This window comes from Epinephelus moara, chromosome 16 (genome assembly GCF_006386435.1).
Source record: "Epinephelus moara isolate mb chromosome 16, YSFRI_EMoa_1.0, whole genome shotgun sequence".
Taxonomy (NCBI): domain Eukaryota; kingdom Metazoa; phylum Chordata; class Actinopteri; order Perciformes; family Serranidae; genus Epinephelus; species Epinephelus moara.
In genome coordinates this window covers 40379163-40400466 of record NC_065521.1, presented here as the reverse complement: position 1 = coordinate 40400466, position 21304 = coordinate 40379163, and the positions used below count along the sequence as shown (strand labels likewise).

The 21304-nt window shown below is 40.6% G+C and overlaps 1 protein-coding gene across 1 annotated transcript in view; it reads right to left on the bottom strand.

Moving 5' to 3' along the window:
- Positions 1-1602: 1602 nt before the first annotated feature.
- The window catches only part of c1qtnf12 (C1q and TNF related 12), a 30734-nt gene continuing 11032 nt past the window's right edge, over positions 1603-21304 (bottom strand). Inside the window, exons 2-8 of the mRNA XM_050066233.1 lie at positions 13278-13382; positions 12988-13099; positions 12601-12785; positions 10267-10375; positions 8330-8423; positions 4543-4621; positions 1603-4453 (exon numbers count right to left, since the gene is read on the bottom strand). Of these exons, the coding sequence (XP_049922190.1) occupies positions 4355-4453; positions 4543-4621; positions 8330-8423; positions 10267-10375; positions 12601-12785; positions 12988-13099; positions 13278-13382 (783 nt within the window). The 3' untranslated portion in view covers positions 1603-4354. The remainder of the gene's footprint in view (positions 4454-4542; positions 4622-8329; positions 8424-10266; positions 10376-12600; positions 12786-12987; positions 13100-13277; positions 13383-21304) is intronic.

The following is a 21304-nucleotide window of genomic DNA, read 5'->3' as shown; positions in this document are numbered from 1 at the left end:
AAAGGCCCATTAACTGGTCTGCAGCATGTTGTGATGGACAACAGCTATTCACTTTTAATTAAACTGGAAACTTGAGAAATATAAAATACATTAAAAACAGACTAGACAAATTAGATTTAGCTCCCTGGACACATGATCCTAAATGACGTGCAGTGGGTCTCAAGATGTTTTAGTAATATTTTACAGGTAGTTATGAATTCGCTTGGTGCTCTGCCAGTGTTTGCAAAGGTATTTGAGGTATTTGGGGTGTTTTACAATTCAAATGATGCCACAGAGAAATGTTTTGCTGTGCTCCAGAGAACTTTTTTCCTAAATAAATCAAAGATACTGAAGAAAAAGAAGAAATTTAGAGTTTAGATATTTCCCTGCCTTGAGCAAGTGATAATAATAAAGTGTTTAAAGGTATACAATGCAGGATGTTGGTTATGGTTTGTAAACACGGTCAACAGCAAAAGTGAAAGTAAAACCCCAAGTTCACTTTCATCTGGTGTTTCGCTCAAACTGTAACCTGCAGGGCTGAAAAATGAAGCCAATGCAGAAGTGCAAAAAAACTGCAGTTCCTTGAATGGCCACTTGAGGCTGGCTCCAAATGTGAGTCAATCCCCATAGACCTCCATGTTAAAATGCCCAACTTTACAGAAGAAAAAAACATGTTTACAGCCTGGTACAAAAAACAGTTTTGGTCTGTGTAGCTAATTTCAACATTAATGACGACTGTAAGGGGGCACATTTTCATAAAACTCACAGGCTTACATTTAATTAAGGCTAAAAGTTATGTTTCTTTTGGGTGCTTTCACACCTGCCTTGTCTGGTTCGGTTCAATCAAACTCAAGTTCGTTTGCCCCCTAAGTGCAGTTCGTTTGGGCAGGTGTAACCTTAAAAGTGGGCAACTTTAAGTGACAGACTATCTGCGAGGCATCTATGAGTCAAACCCACCCCTTGCTCCACCCTCTTGTCCAAATATGGTCACCTCTGGCTTGAAAAAAACAACACAATAACAAAAATGCTGAACTTGAGGCTTCAAAACAGGAGTCAAAAATCAATGGGTGACGTCAGGGTGGCTACATCCATTTTTTTTTTTTTACAGTCTATGGTTTTACCTTGGTATTGTCTTTTTTTTTTTTTTTTTTCTTTGCATCTATTGAATGGCTACTGCCTACCGTCTGACACCTCGAAGCTACCTTTTAATGAAGCCCCAATCTGACCTGAGCGCTGTGGGGGCACACGCCCATAAACATCCCAGACACTCTGCAGTCTCTGCAGATAAAAACTAGGGCTGAGCAAATACATGATTATCTGTATCTGTATCTGTAATTGGCTAACCAACTAAATTATCTGTATCTGTAAATGTACTTGAAATGGGCGTGGTTTAGACCAGAAGTGGGTGGAGTTTGGATTGAAACTGGGTGGGGCCAAATTGGAATTTTAAGCCTGAAATTGATATGGGTTGATCAGAAAACTATTTACATACAACAATCTCAGAACTGAACTTCAGATATTGACACATTTCCCTCATTTTGTACTACAAATTTTGCATAGTATACCTATAAATGAACGAACATCACTATTACCATCATTATTATGGGCGGAGACCGAATGGCATCATTTTTAAAAAGTTTAATTTCAAATTACAGCATAATATGGATAATAAAAAAATAGCAAAAAGATAAATTTTATTCTTGCAATAATCTGTGGTTTCAAGAGTCCACGAGTGTCAATCAACAAGTGATTCATACACATAAATACCATAGCAAATTTCAATGCTTTCCAATGTAACTGGTGTATTAGTTATTATAAATTACAAACATCTATATGTCAAGAAAATAATAAAATACAGTAAAAATTAAAAAAAAGATGATGAATGATAACACAAAATAGACTGTAAAAATAATCTTAAGGTAAAAAAACAGTTCTCTTACAGCTCTTAACAGTCGAAGTGAATCTCGATTTGTCTGACACATTTAAAAAAGGCGTATGCACATAGTCGTGGATAACCAGCCTTTTCTCCATTATTGTGTATGTGGTGTGTTGTGCTGACTTTGCGCAGACATCTGTGGTGCAAAGAGAATTCAAATTTGTTGAACTTTGACCTGAGCTGACATTTGTTGCTTTTCACCACTGCTTGAACTGAAAGATGGAATTACTTGTGTCTTTAAATTTCCATCAGTGTACAATAATATAACCGGCCTCATATCGACACCACACAAATCAGATATTCGCTCTGTAAAATTTCAGCATGCAGATGCAGCTTTGCAATCTAATGCTAACAACAATGGCATTGTGCTAAGGTGGTGTTGTCTATTAAAACGCCACTGGGTGTCCGGTAGTGGTAAACACTGCACCAACCAATTCAGAGAGCACAGCGCAAGACCCTTCTTTTCCCGCTGTAATGTGAAAAGGCTTTAAGAGTCTACAGCCATGCTAACGGCTCTATGAGGCTGTATGTTGGGCACAATGACTGTTTGAGCTAAACGCTAACATCAGCATGCTAACCTTGTCACTATGGCAATGCTAACATTTAGTGGGTACAATGCTAAACATGTTTACCATCTTAGCGTGTTAGCATGCTAACATTGGTTACAAATTCTTCCTGAGGGGATCAGATTTAATGCCAATCCATCAACAGTTGTTGCAATATTTCACTCAAAACAACAAATGTCAGCCTCATGGCAAGGCTACCATGGATGTATAAAGAGAATGGGATACAGCTTTGGAGACGGGGCCCCATTCACTCCTATGAAAGTTGCTCACTGGAGCAAAAAGTCAAAGAAGGCTGAACTCTGCGCACAAAATAACCTGAATCTTTACTAGACTTTCAAAACATTTTTGGACTGAATACGTCAAATCCTTATAGGGAAATAAGTTATCTCTCAAGGGTTTTGATGCTCAAAAAATCCAATGATTTACAGATGTCTCTTTTACAATGTAAGTCTATAGGAAAAGGTCTTTGGGGGCCCAATGGCATTATGTAACAGACCCAAAAGTTGTAATGCCACTGTTTGGCCACTATAAACTTGGCCTCAAAGCTTGGCGCTCCTCCTCGGGGCTTGGACGCTACATGAAAAGTCAAAGGACCACCAAAAACAGTAGGATTCATTCTCTTGGGACCACAAATGTCTGTGCAAAATCTCATGGAAATACATCCAACTGTTGTTGAAATATTTTGGCATGGACCGAACAACCGACATTGCCACACTGCTAGAATGGCTAAAAATGCAGTTATAGTAATATTACAAAAGATGTCATTACTAGGGCTGTAAAGCGATTAAGAAAAAAATTTGAATTTTGGCAGGTGTGTCTTAGTAAGGCTGCTGGATTTTGGACACAACTGTCCCGTCCTCTTAGTCAGTCACAAGTAGACGTACTCAGTTTGTGTCTGAACACCTGGTCGACTGTGGTTTGATGAGGCTGGCTGCTAGCTCTAGCATTAGAGGCTGTGCTAGCTCTGACCTCCGGGTTCGCTGCTAATTGCTTTGCGTTAAGGTGATATTTTCGACTATAAGTACTGCGATAGTACGAAAATTCCTCCCTGCAGAAATTGCAGAGAACGATGCTCCTATCAAGAGTTCCATCTGGGTATTTTTAAATGTAAATTTTCTGCTCACAGGGCCAAGCAGCATTGTCTCATCTGCCTCCATCATGTGACAAAGCCACTGTGGCTTTCAATGAAGCACCTTGTCAAAGGGTACCATGGAACGCGATCAATCGCGTTGTTGTTAATTAATGAAAATGAACACATTATTCTGACAGCCCTTGTAATTACATATGTGGGACAAGGTCTCGTGAGGCCGTATTCTGTCTATTGAGCATGTTTCCATTGTCCAGTGTACTCACAGTCTATGTACCATATAACATATATAAGTGTGAGACTTAATCCATGATAAACAATAACTATAGTTCATGAGTGTGTACATAATAGATCATGTAGACAACAAACATTAACATGTCAGTACACATTTAACACAAATGTACTTTCTCATGTTCTCCAGCTCTTCCAATATCTTTCCAGAGAACATCAAAAAACATTGATATTTGGTTTACCGCAAAGGTCTTCAACAACCAGGAAAAGTATACTGTAACAGACGTACTTTATTTTCAGGTTATTTTTATTGGTGAAGCGACAGGCATCCAAGTTCCTCGGGGAAGTGGCAGTGGTGCGCTGTGAAAAACAACCTCAGTCCTTGAGTTCTTCACACTGTCCTTTCACCATCTGACAAGCAGTCAAGTCCATGTCAGCCTCGCGTCCTTCCTTCAAACCTCCCCTGTGGTTTGGTACCAAGCAGTCCATTGAAAAAACAAAACAAAAAAAAGGCAGCAGTGGATGATTGGATGATGCCTTATTCATGTCGTGAGGCTATACACCGAGCAGCATGCCCATAAAATCGGACCCATTCTGTATTGTGATGGAGGCGCCTGCTGCGTTATCCACAAATATGGAGGTGTACTGCCCGGCCTGAGGAGGAAATACAAAACAATGATGCAAGAAAGATTCACACCAATACAGATGTTTCATGTTCGTGTGTTTCTCAGCGTGGTGCTCACCTGTAGCTCCAGCAGCCCCTGCACACTGACAGTGAATATCTTGCTGTTACTTTCTAATCCAACAATCATCTCCAGTGAACTGCGATGATATCAAAACAAGAACATTTCAGAATAAATATTGTGTTTTCAACAATTTGTGCCAAATTACCATTCTTTAAGACATTGTTAAAGTGCAAAATGCCTTATCTTTTAAGGAATCATTCTATATCTTCTTACCGAGAGTTAGATGAGAAACTCACTCACATGTGTATGTACAAATATGATGCTACCACCAGCAGCTAGCTAAATTAGCTTAGCACAAAGACAGGTCACGAAGGAAACAGCTAGCCTGGCTCAGTCTAAACCTGCATACCCAACACATTCTCATTCCCTACTCGCCAAATGCGTATGATTAGTCATTGGCCTTACACGTTAAAATATGACTTGCGTACCCCTCCAGTGTCAGTTTTGGATGCTCAAGGACGGCATGTCATAGTTGGACAGAACCAGGCTAGCTGCTTCCTCCTGTCTCATCTTTATGCTAAACTAAGCTAAGCTAAGCTAAGCTAACCATCTCCTGGCTGTAGCTTTGTATTTACTGTACAGGTAAGAAATCTATTTGTAAAAACAACAATTCACCTTCTGTTAACTTCGGACAATGCTACACTAGCTGCTTCCTCCTGTTTCCAGTCTTTATGCTAAGCTAAGCAAAGCTAAGCTGAACATCTCCTCATCTCCTGGCTGTAGCTTCATATTTACTGTACAGGTAAGTAAGTTACGTGTAAAAACAACAATCCACCTTTTATTACCTTCAGACAGAGCTACGCTAGCTGTTTGCTCCTGTTTCCAGTCTTTATGCTGAGCTAAGCTAACCAGGTGCAGCTTCATACTTAGCGTACAAACATGACAGTGGTATTAAATTTTCTTATCTAACTCTGAGCCAGAAAGCAAACAAGCGTATTTCCCAAAATGTCAAACTTTTCCTTTAACAACTCCGTGCCCTGAGAGTCTGTGTAGATGGCTGTAACATCGCTGCAGGCTCTAACCACACACAGAGAGCACTGGCTCCTGTTAAGTGGAAAATGCTACATTTTTATGGCAAATCAATCATGTTTGTCTTCACTCCAACTGCCATCACAATGAGCCTCATTTCACATTCTCTGCATTTTCATGTGTGGGAGGGAGAGACTGGCTGGGGCTTTGGCTCGAAAGAACCAAAAGCCAAGGACTCTTTTGGGTTAGGTAACCCATCATAATAATATTATTTATACGTTCTCCTCATTGTACCAAGCTAGAAGGGAGGCTGCGGAGCTCTGCGCAGTCCGGGGGAGACTTGAGGGAGCAATTCATTTCTGCAGTTTTCACTGACTTTATGTAAATAGAGATTTTGAAATATTGGAAAGAACTCAAAACCTTCCCCAACTGGATTTGTAATTTCTCGTCATGTAGAAACGCTGTATCAGATACTTCATTATCTGACTCCCACATCCCAAACAAGGGCATTTCGCTGCTGTGCCGCTGAGTGTAACAGGCTGCCTGAAGTGTCAAAGGTGAGTCTATAAAGATTAGTTAGGCGACAGGGACGAGGGCTCCGAGTGAGAGGACATTTCCTTTAAAGACCTGCTCTGCTTTTATACAGGAAATGCCAAACTGGTTCCACACAAACAGTAACAGACAACACCTTCAACAGCTCGTAAATTCTGTTGACAGTTCAGGCAGCATTAAACACCAATAAAATATCACTGTTACACAGGGAAAGTAAACAATTTGTCAAAACAAGAATGTCAAGAATGCAACGTGATGGTTGTTGTTGTCAGAGTAATTGCTCCCTAGATCAGTTTTATTAACTCCTATTGGTGATAGGTGGTATGACTGACCTGCATGTGTTTTAGGCATGTAAATAAAAACCACATAGATACAATCTATTGAGGTAACAGAGAGTTTTCGGCAGAGTGAATTCGATTTGGATTCAAGGAATGAATATATAAACATACATATTTTCCTATTACCTGTAGTGCTATTTGTCATCCTGGATTGTTTTGGTGTGAGTTGCAGAGTGTTGAGATGTCTGTCTTCTCTCCAATATAATGGAACTTGATTTCATTCAGTTTGTGGTCCTCAAAGCAGCAAAAAATATATTTGAAAAACTCAACAGCAATGTCTCTTTCCAGAAACTATGACCGGGTTACTCAAGATAATCCACAGACCTTGTTGTGAGCAGTTTCATGTAGCAGGGTTTCCCCCACATTTATTTCTTTGTGGCGGCCCGCCACAGTATCAGCATTGTCCACCACTTATTGATTTTTATTTTTGGAGCTGGACCATTAATTCGGAGCGCTGTTGGATTATATGTAGTGTGTGTTTATTCAAAGCACAATACCTCCAGAGTGTATCGTGTACTCTGGGCACAGACAAAGCAGCACAGTGCCAGGCACAATGAAAATGAGACTTAGACATTTGTTAATTCATGTAAAAATAGAGTGGTCTATTTCTTAGAACAACAGCACTCTCATTTTAGTGTTGCCCATAATTTTTCCATTCTACTTTACGTGAAACTGGCTCTGTCCAAACTATGCACCCTGCGGTCCAGCACTGCATCTGACCTGTGCGATGGCAGCAACAGAAAGTTTGCTTTCACTCGCCTCTGCAGCAGCTGTTCCTCTAATTCACCGATCTGATCTTATCAGCTCTGATTGATCCGACCTTAAACTGAACACACAGATCAATTCTCCACCCCACGACACTCTGGGCTTTGTTTACGGACCCGCAATGCAGAGAGGGGACATGGAAAGATCACGAGGACACGCACACACACAAAGAGACAAACAACAAACGACAAAACTTTGTCAGCTACCGCCACACATAACTTTTAAGTCTGTGGGAAACATTTTATTTTCTTTCTACCAAACTACACCTGCTAACCATAACATGGCAGAAAAGAAAGTGTGCATGTACTGCTAGCTCACCTACCACCACTGAGCTAGCTAACGTTACTGCTCAGCCGAGGAGGAAGCAATTAAGGTTTTCATCTCGCACTGTCACAAGCACGAGCCTCTTGTCCATGAGTAGATGCACACTTCCTTCTGCACAGTGATACAGTTGCCAGGTGAAGAAAATAGTTCCTACATGAACTGTATATTGTTTTGTATTTTAAACTGTTATTATTTTTATGTAAGCGTCTTTGAGCACTTGTAAAAGCGCGTTATAAATAAAATTTATTACATTTATTAACTGCTCAAAACAAGGTCTGTGGATTATCTTGAGTAACTGGGTCATGATTTCTGTAAAGAGACATTGCTGCCACTTTGAGCACCACAAGCTGAGTGCCATCTAGTTCCATTATATTGGAGAGAAGGCAGACATCTCTACATCCAATATCTCCAACACTCTGCAACTGACACCAAAACAGTCTGGACTGATAAATAGCACTACAGGTAAGTGGAAAAATATGGAATTTTGATTTGGGGGTGAACTGTCCCTTTAACAACAAGGGCATTTACTGTCCATGTAAATGCAGGATATGCTTCCTGAAGTACTCCAAAAGAAAAAACAGAATACTGTGGCATGTGGAGATCTTATCCATGTTTCTGAACATGCTCTGTTGGTACAGAAAGTAGAGGCTGAGACATCTAGGAGTCACGACAAAAATGCTCACACGATCAAAACCTGATACTGTGCATTCATGAGTAACCAGGTTTATCCATTTCCATGTTAACATCAAATCTGGGATAAGATTTAAACCAGAATAAGACTCAAAACTGAGATGCAAGTGCGCATGTTAGCACACTTAATAATACAGAATACCTACGTGTATCTGTGGCAGAGTGATTCGATGCAGATCAGCACCCGAACATTATCCCTGGCCTTGAGCTGACTCTTGCTCCTCTTCACCTCATTGTGGTCTGTAAGGAGGCAAAATGTTCACAATCAACATGCGGATACTGACTCAGCCATTGCTCACAAATACATATATATATTCCCCTTGAAGTGAACAAAACTCAACAGGCCTGTCAGGCTATGGATTTCTCCACACCCTGAAGCTGTCTGTATACATGAGGCTGTAATGAGAGAGAAGTCTGTTTATAAAGAGTTTGGATGATGGATTTTTTTCGTCTTTCCAACTCCAAAACCAAAAACACAAGAGCAAAAGTGTAAGTAATGGATTAAACTGTGTGTTAGTGGTTCGTTCCTGCTCTTTATTGGATTTGGTGCAGTTTACACTCTAGCAATCCCAGCTCACATTACCTGAGATAGCATTAAGTTTGTTAAATACATCAGTCGTCATCCTGAAAGACTTTTATCTTGTAACAAAAAAGGTGAAAATATGAACAAATATGTGAGCGAAGCAGCCAAACAGGGTAATATTAGAACACACGGACAGTCTGATCTTTCATTTTTCCATAACATACTTTTAATACTTGGTCTTACTAGCTCTACACTGTAATACAAAAACACCGCTAGGAAAAAGAGATGACTGGTTGCTCTGTATAATCAAGCATAGATCATAATATCGGGTGCTTGTGGAGAGCGGAAAACAACTGGATACACAGGACGACAATCCAAACACTGCAAAAAATTATCAACGAGGACGGAAAACTATTTAAAAAACATTTTTGAAAGCAGTGATGAAGACCCACTGTGGTCTTTTAATAATTTAACCACTACAATAAAAGCTTTTAATATCTCCTTCTCCTCCTATTGATATAATTTTTTGAGTGTCTGGATTATCTGTGTACAAGAACAGAGCTGTTTCTATTTTTCCACATCTTTTACATGAGTTATCAATTGGTAAAAATGCTACCTTTTTCCTGGGGCATGTAGCTTTAGCCTCAGTCTTTAAGCACAATGTCATGTACGTAAACCTCATATTTAAGACCCTTTTTTACAGAGTTGTCACTTTAAAACAAATCAGCTGGAAGAAAAAATCAAAAAGTCAGACCAAGACAGCATTTTCAACTAACCCATGGAGCTAAAGTAAGCTAGCTACAACTGATAGAATTTGTCAGATGTCATGTCAGGGATGAAAAACAATCATTGTCAGCTAGAAATAAAATAGTCTTGTCTGCCTCTGTCTGAAATTAAGGACCCATTATTCCAAAATTCATAGGTGCTGTGAAAGAGAAGAATGTTTTACAGGTGCAGCAACAGTAAATGAGGGGGGGCGTGGGGCTCAGTAAACAGTCAGTCAAAACATTAAGGACTAGAAGACATCGTGTCTTTTAATGCCTGGAAAATGTGAGGTCAGGCACTGGGTGCTATGCCTACTTCTAAGGGCAGGGTTGTGCCTAATGTTGCACAGTGATGGAGCTGACCTTCTTTCAGGTGTTCGTGGGACATCGTTTGTGGGACAGATGTAAAGCCCAACACGAAGATGATCAGTTTCTCGTCCTTATTTACCACAGGCTGATAGTTACCGAATAAATGAAAGATATCTACCTGTGATTAGTTCCATGAGCTGAACTATGTTTATCTCAGGGTTCAGCTGTCACGCCCTGAAAAAAAGGCACTTGGGAAAGTTTGAAGGGCACGACATTGTTGTCGCTTTTGAGCTCGTCTTCAGTCGTCTACGTTGAAAACATTGGATTTCAAGGTGTAAAAAAATGCAACATGTGTCATGGCCCTGAAGTGCCTAATCAATTATGTACAAAATTTAGAGGATCCAGGACTGCTCCTTGACTGTTTGAAACTCTTAAGGCCTCTGTATCTGTACTGTGATACCCATAAAAAAGAGTGACTGTGATTTACCGATGTGGACGTTAGCAGAGAACTGGTAGATCCCAGTGATGGGAGCAGTGAATCTCCCAGTAGACTGGTCCATTCCTGACCCTCTGAGGAAGGCTCCTTTAGCTGGTGGCTGAAAGCACAGAAACTTATATTAGTACATTTTAGAGTGATAATGAATTCTCTGGGAGATAGTCAGAGTTCAGCTCTCAACAAAAGAGGAAGGGTATACAAACACTCAGTCTTTTGAATAAACTGGTCCTTTAGCGACCAAGATACCTCGCCTGCTGTCTAACATTTAGCAAGTTCATTAGCTTGGAGAGCTTCTTTTATCTCTTCATTAACTCTGTATTGAATGACACGATGTACAATCCTGAGAACAAAATGTCAGGGGACAGTAAATGGCACAGTAAAGACAAAGCAGAAGGAACGTCAGAGAGCTAGCGCAAGCTAGGCTGTGTTAGCAGTTAGCTCACTGGCTAAAGTTTACCCACTAGACCTGCAAGTTGTCACAGTGTCACTAGGCTCATAGAATTCGGCCTGTCATGATAACGTCTTTGGCTGGACGACATATTGTCCCAGAAAAAAAATGTGATAATTAGGGATGCACAATATTGGATTTTTTTTTTGCCGATATATGATATGCAGATATCTAACAACTCATTTGCCGATAACCGATACCGATATCGATATACCCACTTTTTTCCCCACCTAATTTTAGTGATCATCAAGTCTCTTCTGTAGTGGAATTAACATCATAATATACATACATACTCTTATCATGATGGCCCGCCAGCAGATGGAGACATGAAATACAAAACTTTTCAATGTATGTAATACTTATTAATTGTGCAAGTCAATAAAAAGAATGTTGGCCATTTCCGATATTTCATTTTAAGGCCAATATCGGATGATATGAATGACCTGTCGATATTATCGTAAATCCCTAGTTATAAACAATATTATCCATGTTGAGACCATCTTACGCCACTGATATAATGATAATATAATGGCATAATAATACAAGAAAACCATTTAAAAGAGCAATGAACTTTTATGTCTTGAGACTATTCAGACACTAGAAATGGAATTTGGAATAAAACGTTTAAAAAAGTCATTAAAAGTAATTAATGCCTGTAAATATATACAAGAAAGTATATATAAAATTGTAGTACCTTCTTAGAAGTAGCCCAAAAATACTCAGTTGGAGACTTCATACAGAATTTAACCAACAAAAACAAAACTAAGTGATGAATCTTGCAACTAACAGACAAACTTAGAGAAGCTCCTGGAACACCGCAGTTACCTCCATAATCCGTCCGGTGTGCTGCAGTCGGCTCACACGCATGGACGGTCTGAGAGACAGAGGGTTTGATGGTGGATTTACGGAGTAGGGGATAAAGTTGTTGGAGGGTATAACAACAAACGACAGATTTGTTGGCTTGTTGCCAGGGACTGGCAAGCTAACAACCATCAGGATTGTGCCTTTTTCACTCCATAAGTGCAGCCGCAGGCTATCGGTAAGCTACGCTGTGTCGTCTCTGAAGTGTGGTTTTAGTCTTCTTAGGAATCGGGCAAGCAGTGGATGGGGATTGATGCGCCAAAATGTTGGTGATAAGCTGATGACATAATTATCATGACAGGTCTATATGGAGCCACATATTTCATGAAGACATGTAGATGAATTTCACTGTTCCACTTTCTGGTGTGACGAGGCTTAAAGGCCCCTGAAGACATGTTAATTTTAATCCTCTGTTGCCTTGTGTTCTATTTTTGTCTGTCTATTTACTTCTGACTCTGCAAAAACATGTACAACATCTTCTCCAAAGCCATAGTAACACGCCTATTCTAACATAGTGCTGTGTTAGCATGTTAAATAGTTCAGCAAAGCTTAATCCTCCCTCCTCCAGCCTTGTCAGCCCATCCCAACAGGGCATAGTTCTTCCACTACAGCATGCTGTTTCAAACAGTGTCTATTTCTGTCCTCTCCACACTTTATTCCAAGTCAGAGACAGAGTGCCTTTTGTATGCCGCCCAGAGAGTGATGTGTAGAATTGAAAAAGTAGATATTTTTGACCAAAGAGCCAGTCTGAGTCTCAGAGTGGCAGCGCATGCTTTGCCAGTGCCAGTTACCAGCGAGGGGATGATCCTCTCATAATTCCCCCACATGCAAACTAAGCGATGATTACCAAACACTCGCTCTTTCAAACACAGTTAAGACAGAGAAGCAAATGGGTCAGAAACAAAGCGTGTAACCATGCAGAGGAGGATTAGCCAAAACTTTTTCTTTTTCAGCCATACACTGGGAGCAAAGCCGAACCAGTTCATAAACATTTACTCAGTTTCAAACAAACATACTGTCTGAAAGTTCTGGAGCTCCACCAGAGTCTTCTTGTCGACCACCACAGGTCCCTTGAGCTTGCAGTGGAAAGCCTCCTCTATTCGCCGGTAGGAGGTCATCCCCTCCAGGGTGAGGAGAGCAGTAGGTAGCTGGCTGGGGCTGGTTTGTCTGTCCAGTGCTGCTGCTCTCCTCTCTGTAGCCTCTGACAGAGAAACATCCAGGTCATAACAGTGCAGATTGAGTAAGCACTGATTTTCAAACTATTTTCTCATGATAATGTGATGAAATATTATATCGTGGACATAAAATTGTGCATATCCAAATGTTAACTGTAGGTTATCTCTGCAAAAATAAAGAATGGGGAGCTGAAATGTGCCTGGGCTGGAAAACCAACATGTTTCTACCTTTAATCATGTCTTTGAACTCCTGCAGAAGAACTTCCTGGGTCACTTCAGCCCCAGGAGAGCCAGGAGGTCCCTGAGGGCCAGGAGGACCTGGAGGACCAGGTGGACCCGGCTTGCAGAGAAAAGATATACAAAACATTGTCATGCATCAAACTTGATCTGAAAATCATTATGCAAGTTTGTCTTATTCACCAGTTGCTGTAGTAAACAAAGAAAATGTGCCAGTTATCATAAATCAAGTGCAATTGTTTGAAGAACTGCAAGACACACAGTCCATCTGTTGGGTTTACCAGGGGTCGTTTGCGTTTGCGACATTTTCCAGGGAAGTTGCCAACAGGTCTTTTGACAAAGTCCATCCATGATCCCAGTGGATCCACTCGCTGGTTGTCTGAAATCTGCAGCAGAAACAAAGACACAGACAAAGAATTTATTATGAATTAATGGACCAATGTGAGCATTAACCTATTAGAAATAAAGGATATCAAGGAAAATTACGATATAATTAATAATAAGTGGCTTTTCAGAATGGTTTACAGACTGCATAGTAAAATAAACAGCATTACAAAAAATGTATACGCCAAGCGGCAACCTCCTGGGCAGAAAAATTAAGCCAATGCTGAAGTGCCTAAAACTGCAGTTCCTCTAATGGCCACTTGAGGCTGGCTCCAAGAGCGAGTCAATCCCCATAGACTCCCATGTTAAAATGTCCAACTTTACAGAAGAAATAAACATGTTTACAGCCTGGTACAAAAAACAGTTTTGGTCTGTGTAGCTAATTTCAACATTCATGACGACTGTATGGGGGTGATTTTTTTATAAACCTCGACTGTTTACATTTTATTTAGGCTTAAAGGTTCATGTATTTAAGGGCAGGCCGCTTTGAGTGACAGGCTGTCTGCTGGCCAACAACAGTTTTGGTCTCTTTAGCTGATTTCCCTGGTGTGACAACTGTACAGAGGTGAATCTTTATATAACTCACCTGCTTAAATGTTAAGATGGCTTAATGTTGTGCATAATTAAGGTTGAGGCCATTCTGAGCGACAGGTGGTTGCCATCCGTTGACACCACTGGTTAGGTAACATAACCATGGTGTTACCCCAGATTCATTGAGTACAGGCGTAACCCTAGCCATCGCTATTTTGGTGTGGTTTTAGTTCATGAAAGTTGTTGGATAGGTATACAGACAAGGATAGAGCCTTCTTCATTTCGTCAGTATTTGTGTATGTTTTCTGAAAGCTAACAGATATGGATGAAACAGAGCAGCACCATCAGAGATCAGGGGGGCAGTGTAGCATAGTTCAAGCATGATACGACGGTAGGAAATAATGAAGAAATAAAAAAATGGCGGAATGGAGGGAAACCATATCTTAGTGAAAAGAATTCTCCGTTAAAGGTACATCATTATGACCTCCTCCCCTGTCACCTCGTTCGTCATCGTATGAAACTTTTGACTTTGCCCTCTAGTGCCATTTATTGGTTGTATGTATGCCATCATAATAGATAAATGGAAGTATTTGGGCAGCGACATTTACAATGTTTGAAACGGACAAATCCATTTTGGTACATAAAGGGTGTATAAATGAGCCCTAAAAAGTCTTGTTCAGTGTTTGGTTGTACTACAAGACCCTCTAAGGAGTCAAACATTCAGTTTTTCCGGTAATTCTGTTGGTTTTAATGGTTTTAAGCCTATTTTTTGCTAGCAAAATTAGCATTAGTATTATAACAATTAACCATAGCTGTAAATGTACGATGCTAACCAAGCCAGCAGCTAGTTTAAGGCCTTTACATACTCCACAAGAGCAGAGAAATTTGTTCTCTCTCGCAGTGCTGCATTTTTTTCTTGCAGCCCTGGTTTGGGAGTTCTTAGAGCTTGTTCTTGACACATCATCTGGGCAGAACTTTTTTCTTGTGTGGTGTCCGAGAACTATTTTGTGATTGGTCAGAAATTTGAAGTGGGCATGGATAATGCGGAAAAGCGTGTGACGTATGCGGCAGTGGGAGGGGCCTATGAGGACCTCCCAGGAGTTCTGCACTTGCGTTTCTCTTGAAGTATGAAATGTCCTGGCCAGAAAGAACTTTGCTCTTGTTCTTGCCACCTCAAGAAAAAGAACAAATTTCTCTGTTCTTGCGGAGTATGTACAGGGCTTTGGGGTCACCTCCACCCTCTCATTCAAGTATGGTGACTTCTGGCTCCAAAAATCCAAGATGGCGACGGCCAAGATGCCAGACTCAAGCCTTCAAAACCATAGATGTAAAAAGAGAACTGGAGATAGCATTGTAGGTGGGGCCTTGTTCATTCCTATGAAAATTGCTTAGTGATACATTAAGCCAAAAGAAGGTTAACTTCCAGGGTGTAAAATTACCCGAATCTTCCGCATCATTGGGCCCATAAAGCAAGTGTACTACAGACTTCCACTGGTTGAACCAGTTTAATGCTCTGCTAACTTGAATTGGGAATAACATGATTTAACCGTGTGTCTCTTCAAGACTTTAAAATGTTATCAGACTGAATGAATCAAATCAAGGTGGTGGAACGAGTCATTTCAACGGGGTTGTGACACTCAAAAAATGTATCCACTAATTTACAGATGTCTCTTTCCCAGTGTATGTCTATGGGAAAAGTCTGTTTGGGCCCAGTGACATCAAGTGACAGACCCGGAAGTTGTAATTCCATGGTCTGACCACTACGAAAATGGGCCTCATTATTTTATACATTTTATAAAATACACATGTCCCACTACAGGAAAGCAAGATTTTAATGACAAGGAACATTTTTAACAGATGCAGACTTTTCTCTAAAGCCGCTGTGTTCTCACTCAATAATTACAGCCTATAAAAAAATACTATTTACTAGTTTATTTCTAAATAATTTTTGCCCAATTGAGGCATGATGCAAAAGACCGTACCTACGAAGCTAAATCCAATGAGTCATTATTTCTTCCTTTAAAACCATCGTTGGAAAATCCTGCCCTAAGATACAATTAAATGGTGCCAGACACCAAGGAAGGTCACACAGGGAAACCTCTCTCTTTCTGTCTCTCCTGCCCAGTCGACTGCAATTCCTCAAAAGAGGCTCTTTCAATCTGCCATCTAAGTTTAGTCACCATTCTCCTCCGAAAGCCTCACCTCATGCTTATTTCTTCATTCCAGATAATTCACTCAGGTGCCACGTCAGTTCTTATTTGCCCAGTGTGCTCGGATGAATGTAAACAAACCTTGATTTTTTTCAGCACATGAAAATTTCCATGAGCACTGCGGTGAAAAATGAGTCTGCCCCGTGTACGTGTGATGTAGATTCTGTGGATTGCAGTCCTCAATTACTGTAGTTTAAAACAACACGTCAAAATGGCCAACACTTTCTCCGTCACCAAAAGACATACTTGTATTTTCTTTTATTAATACTGCTTGTTTGAGTAATGTAATGATGGAAAATTTAATAAACGAGATAACACATGTATATACAGTATGTGTACCAGGGCGAGTGATGATTTAAGATTGTTAGTCTGTTTCCTAATCGTGTGTACGCTCGATCTGCTTATCTGAAATTTATAATAAATTACTGTATAGGAGACTGGGATCTGTTAGGGAGATAAGAAACACTCCAAGAAGCGTTTTTATGCACAGTGCTACAACTGATGTGTTTTCATTTTGGTAAAAATGTGAAGCTGAACGAATTCCAGCTTGAATCTTACTCTAACCCTTCCCCAAATGTCAAGTGCCTTCAGTTGAGATAGAAGAGGAGATAAAGACAAGCCATAGAGGTGAGCTGCCTGAAATGGAATTTGTTTAGGGTTGGCAGCGGGACACGGATCACTTATCTACAAAACCAACATGACCCTTTCTTCACTGTTAAAGACTTGCCTCTAGTTCCACCACAACAAAGTTACTCCTTGTTTGTCTTTTACAATATACTGGAATAAAAACTGTTTTTTTATGTTTGGGATTTGCAGCAGCCTCTCCCTGTCTCCCCCCCTCTCTCTGACTTTCTCTTCTCTCTGACAGCAGACAAAATAAACAACTTAACAGGCCCTGCGCCGGCTGTGTGTTGGATCGTTCTGTGTTTTTGTTGTGATTTTGAGGTTTGGAAACAGATAAAAGCATGACTGATTTGGTCAAGACAAGAATACTTTTACGCTACTCAATACTGTTTCCATAAGACTGGGAGCCTGTTGGATAAACTGCTTTTTCCTTTGACATGTCAATTTTTCATTTTCATTAACATACTAGTTATGTAAGCTTTATAGGAATAGTGTGATACTTTGAGAAAAACTTAAACCTCAAATTACTGTTTTTTTTTTTGTGGTAACTTGGGGGCAGCAGAAATAAGTTGGTAAGGAGAACCTGGAATCAAACAGCTTATTTACTAGGGCTAGACATTGTTAAAATTATGATACTGGTACCAATACCAGTACTTTTAAAGTGACAATTAGATTCCCTTAATGTGAACAGAGTAGAGTGTATTAAAGCCAACTCAACTTTGCCACTCCACAGACTATATGGGTTGTAGCTGCGGCTGCTGCAGGAGTGTGAGCTCTGCACTGGGGACAGAGAGCTGCCCGTGCACACACAATGACAGGGCTAACTTTAAGCATCACACACGGCTAAGTTTACCTAACAGTTATTAACCGGTGTAACGACACAGCCAAGCCATTCTGGTGCTGGTGTGAGTGTGTTCGGACCGTTCAGTGACTTGGTGTTGGATGTTAGTGGCTGCTCATGTTAGCTTGCATTACCGGGCAGTTGTTGAACTAACCATTTGCCAGAGGGAGTGGCTCTAGACATGGCAGCAACAAAAAGTTTGCTGATCCAGAGGGGAACTGGGATCCGAAGCCCGGTGCAAAAAGCATCAAATGCAGGTATTGTTTGACTTCACATATTTCAATACTACCTTGTGGTGGGTTATTTCAGTGATACCCAGCCCTATTATTTACACATCCAGCATTTACTGAGCAACCTTGTCTTATTTTATCCATAGTCTTGTTTCTGGCCACCTGGCGAATTAAATCTTTTAGCTTCATTTTTAGTCGCCACAAAATCCTGAAGGAAATATCTGTCTCTTTAGCTAAATATTGTTAAAAGCTGCTTTAAAGCTTAATTGCTTTTGTGCCAAGAGTTATGCTGAAAACACACTGCCAGCCTGGTGCAGCTCATCAATAGATGACCATACAAAGTTATTACTACTTTTACGGAAAGATCCGCACCTCTTCCACCTATGCATTAGCTTAAAATCATGTGTGCTTGATTTCTCACCTGGAGAGCCCATCTCCAGAGCTATGACTCGCCAGGAAGTATTTTTGGGGCAATTGTCTTCATAATGACGGAAATGTGGGTCGTTTAGCTCAGGATATTTTTTGACCTCTACAACAAGTTTCTCCTCAGCCATTCTTCGTCACACATGAAACAAGGCAACAGCAACAGAGTTCCCTTTATGCATAAGTGGTGAGGAGAGGAGTTGAACTGCTATAGGAGCAGAAAAAAAGAGCTGCTACAGGAGCTGGTATGTACAAGTAGATGGCAAGTGGGGGGAAAATGCATTTCATTTCAGGGGCGACAACGCTGGAAATAAGACATTGGCATGAAGTGTGGCGGGGCGGAGCGTCCAGGGACGCCGATGTGCGTCTAGCCGCTGCTGATGCAGGGTTATACATTGAAAATAATAGGGACGTATTTTTTTATGGGTGTCATTTGCCGTCATTGTGTTTTGGCCTTTAATTAAGGAAATCAACACCACTCTCATATTTGTCCGTTCAATTTAAAGCTATAGCTAGAAGCTAGTTAGCTCAGCTTAGCATAAAGACTGGAAACAGGAGTCAGCTCGCCTGGCTCTGCTCAAAGGAAACAAAATCTGCCAACCAGCACTTCCAAACTCACAAATTAACTTATTCTATCTTATTTTCGAAATCCGTGCATTAACTGAAGAGTAAAAATGTCAAATTGTGGGTTTTGTTTTGGACTTTGGGACTATTTCTTCAGTTGGGTGCAGTGACTTCCTGGAGTTCATGTCAACATCTAAGTCGTAATGACGACTGGGAAAGCTCGAATATATCCAGCTTTACTTAGAACATAGAAGTGCCTGAAAAACAAGCCAACATAGACCAACCAAAGTCTGTTCAATGTAAACTCAATGCAGAGTAATTGTTTGTTTGTTCACACAACCAGCCCGAGCCAAGTTGTCAGGTGACGTGAAAGCAGGCACTTACCCCCAGTAAAATCAAAACATGTTGTCTTTACACTTTGGTTTTTGCACGGATTAAACAAACAAACAAGTTATGTGTTAATAAGTGGGTGCTGGTAGACAGATGTTAGACAGAGCCAGGCTAACAGTTTCCCTGTTTTCAGTCTTCATGCTAAGCTAAGCTAGCTTAGCTTCATAGTTACTATACAGACATGAAATTTCCCAAAATATTGAATCATTCCTTTGACATACCAGTCCTGTACACTTGAACAAATATTAACATGTTGATGACTTGAAGTTGCGGTGGCGCTGGGGTTGTACCAGTGTTACCTGCCTGTGGCAGTTTGAGTATATTTCCACTGGGAATGATTGTTAAACTGTGAATCATCACCTCAAACAGCTCAGTGCGATAGAAAAAAACATTCACCCTTTATGAGAGCCAGTGGCCGCAATTTTTTTTTTTTTTAAAAAGTCAAAGCTTCACATTAGTTCTTGTGTTTATATCCATGTCATAGATCATTGTCTCACTTCTTCGGAGAAAAGACGCAGTGCAGGTTGGCCCACACATGTGACTTATAATTACACATCTTAGCCATTCCGTACATAATAATAAAAAAGACAGCATATCATTGCCAGGAAATCAGCCATACTCTGAGCTTGTTATCCTCTTTAACACACGCCATTGTAATTAAACCATTAAAACCTTGCCCTCAAGGATTTTCTGTGCTCAAGGAAGAAAGGCTCTGACCAAGGTAATTATTACCTTCATTTCTGAGCTAAAAACTAACAGCAAATCACTGTATAAATAATCCAATCATCAGCTTAAGGAATGCTCAGCTCTTTCCATTAAACAGATTGTGTTTTTATTTTAAGCATGTGCACTGTCAGAGCGTAACATACACTATAAAGTGACGGCTGGGATGGCTCACACAACTTGCCAAAAGAAAATCTGATTCATTGTGTGCAGGTGAGTCTCTGTCTCGACTGAGAACATCAAAGACTCCACACATGCAGACATGAAAACCATATTGCTTGACGACACAGAAAGATCTGTCAGAAGCGTTCAATCTCTCACTTGCCGCTATTGACTGCGGCGTAAAGTAAACTACGGATTCCCTCGCATAGCTCTGTATCAGCACATCCAATTCGTGAACAAAGTGGGGAGGGAGTAGATCCAGGTATCAGTCTGAGAGCTGATGAAGAACACCAGGGCTCTGGCTTTGATCACCGCTGATGTGTGAGTGCACCAAAGTGGCCTCGTCTGTCAGCAGGTGTGAGCGCACGCCTTTCCAGCACGGACCGAGAGAATGTGTCAGGTATTCTGTCTGAAGGTGAGAAACTTTAAGACCTCTAGACAGTGTTTATCCTTGTTGATGGGGCTCTAAATCATGACACATTACTGAGGCTTCAAATCTTAAGAATGGGACGCATTGTGTCCAGGGTTTGGAAGAAATATTCACATCCTAGTTACGTATAAATACACAACAACTGAAAGAAACTCCACCACAAGCACAACCTCTGCATTCAACATTTTACAAGAGTATTACCAGCAAAATGTACATAAAGCTACAGTAATATTTAAAATAAAAACAACAACTTTTTGTTACATTTGTTTTAACTGTCACTATGTCCTAATCATCGTACATAGGACAGATAATCTCTAAAAAAAAATCATGTTCCTCTGGTTCCTCTGAGTGCTCCTATAATGGCATTTGCAAGAATCCACCGCGCCTGAATAAAAACAGCCAGTCAGAGCCAGGAGGAGTCATGCTGTGCAGCTCAAGCCCCCAGGAACAGCACCAGGCTTTGAAGCAAATTTTTTGTAGTGGCCAAATGTGGAATTACAACGCCATGTGATGTCATGGGGCCTAAAAAGACTTTTTCCCTTAATCAGGATTTATACTTGTGCGGTGGTGTGTCTGTGTCACACCTCAAAACACTACTCAGCTGCAGGGCTTCTGTGAAGTGCTGTAAAGTTTAGTTGATTCAAAACACACATTAAACACACATTAAACATGGCTTAAAAGAGACAATTTCAAACACAAGTACACAAATCAGCTTCACTATAACTCACAGCATTCACAGACAAACACTTGTCTTTATCTGGACACATTTCCCCCACAAATACAACATGCTAATGTT